The sequence below is a fragment of the Cryptomeria japonica genome, chromosome 2 (genome assembly GCF_030272615.1).
Source record: "Cryptomeria japonica chromosome 2, Sugi_1.0, whole genome shotgun sequence".
NCBI lineage: Eukaryota > Viridiplantae > Streptophyta > Pinopsida > Cupressales > Cupressaceae > Cryptomeria > Cryptomeria japonica.
In genome coordinates this window covers 659,828,572-659,839,068 of record NC_081406.1, presented here as the reverse complement: position 1 = coordinate 659,839,068, position 10,497 = coordinate 659,828,572, and the positions used below count along the sequence as shown (strand labels likewise).

The 10,497-nt window shown below is 37.7% G+C and overlaps 1 protein-coding gene across 1 annotated transcript; it reads left to right on the top strand.

Moving 5' to 3' along the window:
• Positions 1 to 2,907: 2,907 nt before the first annotated feature.
• LOC131055174 (probable GTP diphosphokinase RSH2, chloroplastic) lies at positions 2,908 to 10,296 on the top strand. The gene is made up of 6 exons (XM_057989779.2): positions 2,908 to 4,331; positions 4,607 to 4,792; positions 8,156 to 8,616; positions 8,744 to 8,902; positions 9,032 to 9,392; positions 9,561 to 10,296. The coding sequence occupies exons 1-6, from the start codon at positions 3,474 to 3,476 to the stop codon at positions 9,885 to 9,887; spliced, it is 2,352 nt and encodes a 783-aa protein (XP_057845762.2). The 5' UTR covers positions 2,908 to 3,473; the 3' UTR covers positions 9,888 to 10,296.
• The last annotated feature ends 201 nt before the right edge of the window (positions 10,297 to 10,497 follow it).

Genomic DNA, 10,497 nt, shown 5'->3' with positions numbered 1-10,497 from the left:
AAAAAATTATATATATATATTTTTAAACTATCAAAAAATATATGAACTACTAAATGATCTTAGATATGTTTTCATTGATGCAAGCTGACAAATATTAAATGGATATTTGGAAACAAGGGAGAGCTTGTTTGGTGCAATGTTCTATTTTTGTAATGAAAATAAGACCGTATTCTCATTATTTGAACCTCTTAATCTCCACCATTTTAAAAGTAGTTTAGAAACTAGACTCTAAGTACTAGTATTCTTGTTCTTGTGGGTGAGTGCAAGATGGTGATGGGCCAAAGTATACCTCTAAGAGACAACGATGGACCAAACTATATCCTGTAGTCTCACCAATTCTCTAGAAACAACTCTTTAATGTGAACAACATCATGTAAAAAATTGGACTTAAAATGAAAAAGTTATGGCTGGTTAGAGGTTTTCCTAGTTCGAAGAACCTCTATCAATATCAACTACTATTCTTAGAACCTCTATTGGTGCTAATAACTATTCTAGGAACCTTTGTTAGTGCTAACAACAGTTCTAGAAATGATCCTCAGAACTATTGACGAGTTCCTAATTTCTTGATGGTCGATGATTGTTGACTTTCTTCCATACCTTAGTTGTTTTCGGTGAATCTTGGGGAAGTTGTTCTTGATTCCTAGAACCATTAACATGTTCTCGTTCTTATTATAGGTGAAGGCACTAATTTTGTTCCTAGTTGGGCCCAAATTATGAATTTGCGTAAAATGGACAAGGTATGTGCAATTTTAAAGTTTTAACTTGCAAAGTGGCTTAATGGATGCTTTAGTTTTCATTTTGATAAAATTTGGGACAAAAACGATTGTTATGAAGAGTTGGAACTCTTGGAAACCTTTGACTTGGTTCTAGGATCTTGGTTTATTTTTTATCACTGATTTTGGAGAAGTGATGAAGTTTCTAAAAGGTAGAGTTTTGTGTCATGATTTGCCATGGTTCTTGGAATCATGGGAACCCCTAATGTGTTCCTAGTTCCCAATTGGCCCCTAATCGTCGATGAGGAAGTATTTAATTAGCTAAGTATTTGGGGATCTTCCTCTGATGCTTGTGTGACCATATGAAGTTTGCACTGGGCTTGAACCTTGTAGTTCGATGATTGAAAACAAGTTTGCATCATTGTTTCAATCCCCTTTTGCACATTTTCTTAGAGGTCATCAAATAGGTGTTGGGCTCAAAGCTTGTGCATCAACATATTGGAGACTTTGTTGACTCCACAAGGTTCCTCTGAATCATTTGCAATGTTGGTATAAGGTTGGTAATATGTTCAAAGATCGATTTATAGGAAGAGGTGGAGAGTGGATAGTATATAATAACATCCATATAAAATACATAGACAACTTGAAAGTACACAACCTAACTAATTATTGTTATTAATAGTAGTGGTGCAAAGCCAAAAATGGATAATCTTATTTCCAAGCTTCTTTTAGAGAAAATGAGAATAAAATCCATGAATGAAGGATCAAAAGATGTCTTCCATCCTCGATGCTTGTGTAGCATGAAGTTTGCATTTGGCCCAAAGCTCGCAGTTTGATGATTGAAGACAAGTTAACTGATGATTGAAGACAAGTTCATGCCATCATTTCATTCCCCTTTTGCCATTTTTTTTAGTGGTCACATAGTAGGTGTTGGTCTCAAAACTTGTGGCTCAACAAATTAGAGACTTCGTTGGCTGCACAAGGTTCCTTTCGATCCTTTGCAACATTGATTTTAGGTTGGTGGCATGCCCAAAGACCGATTTATAAAAAGAGGTCATGAAGAATAAATAGTATATAGGGGAAAGGACCCAGTAGTTAAGTGCATTCCAATTCTTGTGATAGAAGTTGTTGATTTAATACCCCCATACTTGCTGATTTAATGTCCAACTTTTGTACAACATTGCACCAATAGTTGTATGATAAGTACCAATAATTGAATGAAATATACCATTTGTTGTGAAAAGTAACCAATCATGCGATGCCACATCAGCTGCACAAGTATTGGGGCCCTTTTGCTCACCTATTGGTCTCACTTTTTTTGGGGGCTATTTTGGACACCTTGACAACAAACATGTTGATGTGGCATCATATTTTGATGATGTGGCCCTGAAACCTTAGTTATAAGCAGTGGACTTGCCAAGTAAGTTGCTGTAAAAAAATTGGAGAGATTCGAAATTTCCACGTAAGATTTTGAGAAGCGCAAAGTTAGGGTGCACAACTACTGGGTCCTCTCCTATAATAACATCCATATCAAATTCATAGTCAACTTGAAAGTACAAAACCTAAACTAGATTATCAACAAAAGATACTAAACAACCTAACTACCTTATTAAGAGATCAAAATCCACAATTAAACATCATCCATTTTTAAGAAATGTATTAATTTCCTTTTATTGGGACTCTTGATGTAATAGTCTAATTGGTCTGCTGAACATTCTTAAAATCTTTCATTTCATTGTCAACTTGGTGAGCCGGGGCCGGATACATGCATGCATCTTGTGGAGTCTTCTACATACTCGAAACAAACGAGTGATGAATATTCGTTGGTCGAGATCTTTTTTTTCTTTCACATTTGTTCCGGAATCATAGATTCCGCAACTTCCGCTGCTGGACTGAACTTGTCCTGATTCTCCCCAACTCACAAGGATTTCTTAATCCTAATCAGCCACTCATATCCAACATAATTTTCCAGGAAAGGCAGGAAATTATCCATTAATGGCAAGAGTTAGGCCTAATAAGGGGTATGACGTGGACATTGCAGCAAACGTGTCAAAGGCGTGGTCAAATACACTCTTCCACAAGTTGCCCCGTGGCAGGGCCGCCGACCACGTGCTGTTTATTTTTTCAAAAATAACGGAGAGACCGGTAAGTAGACAGGCCATTGTCGGTCGCTTAACGACAGTCTAAATTTACGGCGCACGATCGATAAAAGAGCGCCAAGAGATTCCTGGTTAATACGGCGATCGAATCTCATTTGCTTTGCTGCCTCTGCACGGCAGCCACAAAAAGCAACAGCTTCATTCTGCAGCCAATTTCGCGGTACGTATTCATTGCTTTTTCACTGTAGCCGCAGTTTTGGCTTTTGGGTTGCCCTTTGCATAGCTTTTGTAAGAATCCTGGGTCGATCCGGATTTAACTTAATCTAGGATTAGTAATCTATGTACTGGATTTAGGAGTCTTTGACTAATAGATTCTTGCATTGTTGGGAACTCTAGGAGTAGGCAGCCGTTATTAGCTGACGGTGGGATTTTGGGTAGGAATAGGTCATCATGTTTTGCTAAATTTGGGGTTTTGGGGGTTCTGATTTGGGCGAATTGTTAGCTGGGCCTCTAGGTGGCAATCTGTTTGTGGTAGTTACAGTGGATTTAGGATTGGAATCGTCTGGGTTGGGAATTTGGGGTAAATAGGCGAGGTGTTTTTTGGGGTTGTGGGTGTGACAGATTTGGGAATTGTGAATTGGGAATTGGGTTTGAAAATTTGATGGTAATCACGACTTCAATGGCTTTCTATGCCAGTCATCCGAGTGCCGTATGCTCAGCTCCGCATCCCTGCCAGAGTACTTCTTCCTTCCTAGCAGACTACGATGCACATCCCAGGCATTGCTCAACTGTCCCAAAACCTAAAATTGGAGGCTTGTCCTGCCTTTTTGGTGCCCAATCCATTAAACATTCCGCTTGCTTGGCAAATGATTGCTTGGATACTTCTTCCTTTTCCTCTGGGATGACTAGAAGAGCTTCCTTCAATGACCTTGGGAGCCTTCGGCATGGAGAGACCAGGTGTGAGGATTTGGCAAGTTCCTATTCTTCGTCATATACTCCGGTGACGTGTTCCCTCAAGATTAGGGAACAGAGTCCTGTGTCGGTACTGCAAGGTCCTCGCTCTTGTGCTACTGCCCCAATAAGAAGCCCGCCCGGAAGAATGCCTAGGATTGGTGATACACAGCACAGATGGGACGGCTTCAAGATTGCCAGGGATGGGTGTTTTACTAACTTTGTTCAAAGTGCGCTGGGATCGCCATGCCTGGATTCTGAAATGGTCTCAGATGTAACTGAAGATCTGCAAATGGGCCCACATGACAGTTTTGTGGATTCTTCCCCTTCAACTCTTGATGATGAATTCACATTCAACATTGAAGGGAATTTTGTAGAAATAAGGCATGGGCAAGATGAGGTTCATGGAAACTTTGAGGATAGAAGGGTTCCTGATGATACAATCCCTGGTCAACTTCATCCCAGTTTCAACGAAATTCTCAAAAATGCACAGAGCAGATATAAGATTTTCAACGAGGAGCTTGTGATCAAAGCTTTTTACGAGGCTGAGAAGGCACATAGGGGTCAGGTATGCCTCATATACTTTGCTTTTCATCGCTGTGCATCGATTACATATTTAAATTGCAGTAGTAAAGCATATCAGACTAATCTTCTCATGCAGTTGTCAAATTAAGTATCTGGTTAGTGGGAACTTGTGTATTAATTAATTTTGCATCAGTGGGCCTAATCTATGATAAATGCCATTGCTTGGCAGTAGAAAAGAAAACAGTAAAGATCACAGATGCTAGTTACATTACATCATTAGTACTTTCCTACGAAATGATTTTATTTGTTGCTTTATAGGTTCGGGCAAGTGGTGATCCATATCTTATACATTGTGTGGAGACTGCTATTTTGCTTGCATCAATTGGATCTAGTGAGATTGTTGTGGCTGCCGGATTGCTCCATGATACACTCGATGATACAATGATGGATTCGGAGCATCTGTCCTCGCTCTTTGGAAACGGTGTCGCAAAATTGGTGGAAGGGGTATATAGCTTCCCCTGCTTTGATTCTAGATGTAGATTACCTCTACTTTTCATGGAAAATAAAGTGATTGAGGAAAATGGAACTGGAAATGAGTTGTAAAATCTCAGAAGTCTGCAGTTGTTGGTACTGTATGTTTTATAATGAGGCTGTCTGATTTTTTCTTTTATTACAGGTTGCTGTTCCCTTTATATTTAAATTACAGTTGCTATTTGCTCTTCTTTAATTTATTCTTTTGTAATTATTTTGCTTTGGGCATCCACTGCGCCTTTAAGTTCCATTCGTTTTTGTTGTATTGAATGAGGCCATTGCAGCATCTATAAGGTCTTCATGTTGTCAAACTGAGAAATTGTTCTCTCATTTTGAAGATGTTTCTTGTGATCGAATTTTGTAGGTTACAAAGTATCCTGTGAAATTGGATGCTAAAAATATCAAAGTGAAAGTAAATGGTATTGTTATTAAAAAAGTGTTAAAGTAATTGAAAGGAAAATTAATTGAGGTCAAAAAGGTGTAACTACTTGAAAGAAGAATTTACTTTAGGTCAGAGTATTTATTTTTCATTCTGATGATAGATCACAAAGTGTGGGCTGAAACATTGATTGAAAAATCTCTTTAATAGTTTATTTGAAGAGCTTGTGTCATAAGGTTTATGATTCTGTATGACCTTCCTAGTGACTTTTGGAATACCATTTGGTGATGAACAGGTAGAAGGACTAGGATGGGATTTTACCAAGAGTACTTTTAAGGTAGGAGTGGGATGTATGTGAGTGAGAGGGTTCATTGGCAAGAGCCAATAGAGAATGTAGCCTGCTTCTTGAGTGCCTAACCTGGCTAGGTGAAAGGATGGTTAGGTGGACTTGTGGTTGGTTCATGTTTCAGGGGTCAAGCATCGAGTAGACTGGAAAATGTGATCTTTCTAGACCAGAGACATTGATAATAAATATTAATAAGGATTTTTCTGTTTTTTTTGTACTTTCCCTTAATGACCAGACTTACTTTTTATGGACGGGATTGTCTTTTATAACAACATATTTGTCTTTTTCCATCCTCCTTCATGAGTTGCTTGTGTTAGATATGCTTTGATAAATTTTTGGTAATATGCTAATAAATCTCCGTCATTAATTTACAAGGTTACAGAAGAGTTTTAGGTGTCAAGCTAGACACTGCATCAAGTTAGGTCAGTGACAATCCCTTCCAGGGACCTAACTGTCCTATCCTCTTTGTTTGATCTTGTCACAAATCATAGGAGCAAAACTTACTCTGCCATGGTTCTGGGTTCGACTCCGAGGCCTGGGCTTACTTGATGCATGTGGTTTGCGGGTGATTGCGTGCATCCCTAGAGGATTAGTCTTGCTTCAGCTTGCCCCTTCTTGATCCCAACTTGACAATAAGTAAGACCAAGGTAAGGCAGGTTGGGTGTTAGGCTGAGTCGTGGGGATACCTCTGACGCAACAAAAAAAAGAAACTTACTCTGCCACTCTGCCTACACCTCAATGATGGCTGCATATCAAAGAAACAAAAACAAAATTCACAAATGGACAAAGGGTCGGAACCTCCAAATATAAAATCTTTTTTCAGATCATCTCAAGAGATAATAACATTAGGGGGTGCTAGTTATATTTGGCATGTGTACACGTGCAACTCATCCTGCAAAATAGTTAACAAGTTAGCCACTCTAGAAGACCCAAAAGTAAATATTAATCATAACCTTGATAGGAAGCCCTAGAAAAATAGTAGATCAATCTGATAACACTTACTTCATAATGTACGTCTTCATAACATGGAGGTAACAGGTGCTTTTAAGGTTTCTTAATCATGGAAAGTGGTGCAGATCCCATTTATATGCTCTAAAGTGGATTGAAGAAAAGTTAAGAGCAATCTTTGAGAGGTTAAGTTGCGACAGTAAAATCCAGATGATGCAACAATTCTTTTTTGGTTGAATAATATCTAATATCATGTTAAGATTTCTTATATAGCATTCTAAGTATTTGACCTCCCTAAATCTTGGAGTGAATTCTTCATACGGTAGAGTGGAGTTCATGAAAAGTGTAGTGGATCCCATTTGCTCACTTTCAAAAGGATTTGAAAAAATAGATAAATCTTTTAGAGGTTAAATTTTGAGAATTATTATTTGCTTGAAAGATGTCTAATCTCTTGTAAGGTTACCTTTGCAACTTTCCGAGCACATAATCTCTTTAATGCTTAGAATGAGTTTATTTATAGAGTAGAATGGGGTACACATATTCAAAGTTAGAAACTGGAATAGTAATAAAGCTCTCACTCCGAGTGGGGGGGGGATTTTAGTCTGCACTTTCTCGGTGAGGGTAGGAATTAGTAATATCTTAATATTCATGTTTTAATTTACTTATTATTTTTGGAAAGAGAATATTACCGTTAGTGGAGGTGAGTGTGAAGGATATTGCAGGCATGCAGTTGGATTTTGTTATGCTAGTGTGTACAAGGCTTACATGTCAGGTAGTATACAGGCTCTTCCAAAACGATTGCCATGATAGCTGTCATTTGGAGGTACTTGGCCGGGCAAAGTGCATTGAGTTGATTGGATCAGTTTATGATTTCCATCGATGTACAGTATTTTTTCTGTGTAAAAATTGAATGTTTCGTATTTTTGGTAGGGAAGAAAACTTACTCTCTGTTTTAGACGAAATTGTTCATAGAATTCCAGTGGGTTCTCTTAGTGTGCTAGGATTAGATGTATTGCTAGGTCAGCACTCTCCATACCACTATTGGAATCAGTGCTTACACCACAATCTCTTACCTTATTTATAATAGTGTAGCTTTTTTGTAAGTAATTGTAATTGATATCTTATAAATTGGTCCTACAAAAATAAATTACAAATGTAATATTTCTGTACATTCCTCGACAGTGTTTGAACTTCGATACAATTAAATCTAAAGTTAAACAAGGATACTTACTAGTTAACATAGAGGTTCACCCAAATTTTGGTGATAAATTGAAAATCTTTAGTTTGTTCCTAATGTATACTTTTGAAGCTATCTGTCTGTAATAGAATTCCCTCGAGTGTTTGTGGTAGTTCTGTTTTGCTTGTTGGTTCAAGTTCATATTTGAAATCCTTTGAATTGGCTACTGTTATGAATTTAACGATGTCTATAACATTTCTTTTCTTCTAATTCATTTAAGCTATTGTCTTTATGGTTAGTTTGACCTAATTCATTTAATCTATTGTCTTTATGGTTAGTTTGACTTGAAAATGTTTCAAGTACTTGATATTTCTGCTGCCAACTTGAAAGATCTAAGAAAGGTCTGATGCTTTAGTTGGATCCAAAATTATGCATACAAAACAAAGTATAGAGTATAATTTATCTTCTTTCTATGATTACATGCAGGTGTCGAGACTGAGTCAGTTCAGTAAGCTTGCACGTGACAACAACACTGCTAATAAGAATGATGAGGCAGAACGTCTTCACACCATGTTCTTGGCAATGGCGGATGTAAGGGTGGTCTTAATTAAGCTGGCAGATAGATTGCATAACATGATGACCTTGGGAGCTTTAACATTTGAAAAACAACAGCGAATAGCAAAAGAAACACTAATGATTTTCGCTCCTCTAGCTAACCGGATTGGAGTTTCAAGTTGGAAAGCTCAACTTGAAAATTTATGTTTTAAACACCTCTACACTCGAGACTATTATGAGCTTTCTTCTAAACTTGCTGAGGGGTTCAGGGAAGCAACTATCATGGCTGCAATTGAAAAATTGGATCAAGCTCTGAGGAAAGAAAACATCCCCTATTATGTTTTATCTGGCAGATCAAAGAGCCTGTACAGTACTTACTTGAAAATGTTGAAGTGCGTTCCTTCTCTTATATCATATGGTTGAAAAAATATTTCCAATTTGCTTCTTGTTCGATTTCTATTTTCATCTTTGGGCATTTTAATGCTAAATTATTTTGTGTTTTATTCTTTGATTTCCCAGGAAGAAGTCAACCATTGATGAAATCCATGATCTGCGGGGTATACGGTTGATTATCCTAAATGAAAAGGATTGCAATGATGCCCTGCGTATTGTTCATGACTTGTGGCCTGTTGTTCCCGGGGCACTTAAAGATTACATAAAACACCCAAAGTCCAACGGGTAGGTCTGCTTTTTGAGCTGGGAACCCCCTAAGTATTTGAACTGTCATTTTCTTTCTTCATATTTCGCAGGTTAAGTTCTTTTAGGCAACTCCTTGATATCATTTACAAATTTCATGAAATACTCTAGGTATCAATCCTTGCACACGGTTGTATGTGGGGAAGACATGCTTCCATTAGAAGTCCAGATTCGAACAAAGGAAATGCACCAGCAAGCAGAGTTTGGTCTTGCTGCACATTGGAGGTACAAAGAGGGTGACTCTAAACATTCAACCTTCATTCTTCAGATGGTGGAATGGGTACGGTGGGTGCTAACATGGCATAGTGAGACTATGGACATGAAGTTGCGGCTTGCACGACAGGATGCAGACTTCAGACCTCCTTGCCCATTTCCTTCTCACAGAGATGACTGCCCACACTTGGATAAGCTTTCTGAACCACCATGCAGTCTGGATGATCCAATTTTTGTGATAATGATGGAAGATGACAAAGTAAGTTGAATTAAATTGGGTGTATTTATATCACCAAACTTGAGCTACATTGGTACCATTTATTGCACGCTTTGAGAGATATTTGTGTAGTAGAGAAAGTTTATTTGCTCTTTTCTAAAATCTGTCCTCTATAACTTGTGCTAAGAATTAGTGGATATTGTTTTACAGATGACAGTAAAAGAGTTGCCTCCCAATTCAACTGTGAAGAGCTTGCTCGAGAAAATGGGCAGCGATAACTTACCTTTTACTTCATATGGTGCCACCATCAAAGAAGAGCTAATGCCGAAACTGAACCATGAAACTGTCTGTGATCTTAGTCAGAAGTTGAAAACGGGTGACTTGGTGGAATTGAGGCCATCGATACCGGATAAATCTTTAATTGAGTGCAGAGAAGAGATGAAGCGATTGTTTAACAAAGCATATGGCGACAAAGATGAATCAAGTGAAATGCTAAGAAGAAGCTCCCAGATCAAACCCGTTCCATCCTATATATAGCCATTTTTTGTTTGTGAAGGTGGAAATGAATGTCAAAGAGATTTGATACAAAAATATGATTTGTACAGTGTACTGAGTACTTATTGTTGACATTGTGTCTGGGATTTTCTCGGGCAGCTCATACTTCATTCTCTTCAAATCAGGGCAAATACATTAAGGTCAATCGGTTTTTCAAGAAATTTGTGAAATTGATTTACTTTCTCAATTTGTTCCAAATAAACTGTACGCTTTAATGTCAGCTTTCAAACATGTAAAAATCATAGTGTTGTTAGGTACGGTGCACTTTTTCTTGACCTGATTTGCCTAAAGATTTGTTGCTAAGGCTTGCAATCATTTTACTTTTATAAATTCTTGCCTGGAAGGCCAGATATATGAGAAAAAAGATGTATAAATATCATACCTTTTACAAGGCTCGAATTTTCTTCACGTCGCGCAATGACAGATGGTGTTTCAGGAAGAGTTTGATCAGATATATATATATATATATAATCTCTTTTTAGAAATGTAGCCCTATGCTGGCAATGTATGCGAGAGAAATTATTTCTTTGTAGAATATTACATTATTTTTAAAATATGGCACTCTATTTTTAAACATGTTAGCCTGTAGGCA

Bases quoted from the DNA above. Each gene is read 5' to 3' on its own strand.
- LOC131055174 (XM_057989779.2), top strand. From the start codon at position 3,474: ATGGTAATCACGACTTCAATGGCTTTCTATGCCAGTCATCCGAGTGCC. The intron at 4,793-8,155 runs GTATATAGCTTC...GATTACATGCAG, and splicing joins TCGCAAAATTGGTGGAAGGG to GTGTCGAGACTGAGTCAGTT. The intron at 8,903-9,031 runs GTAGGTCTGCTT...GAAATACTCTAG, and splicing joins AAACACCCAAAGTCCAACGG to GTATCAATCCTTGCACACGG.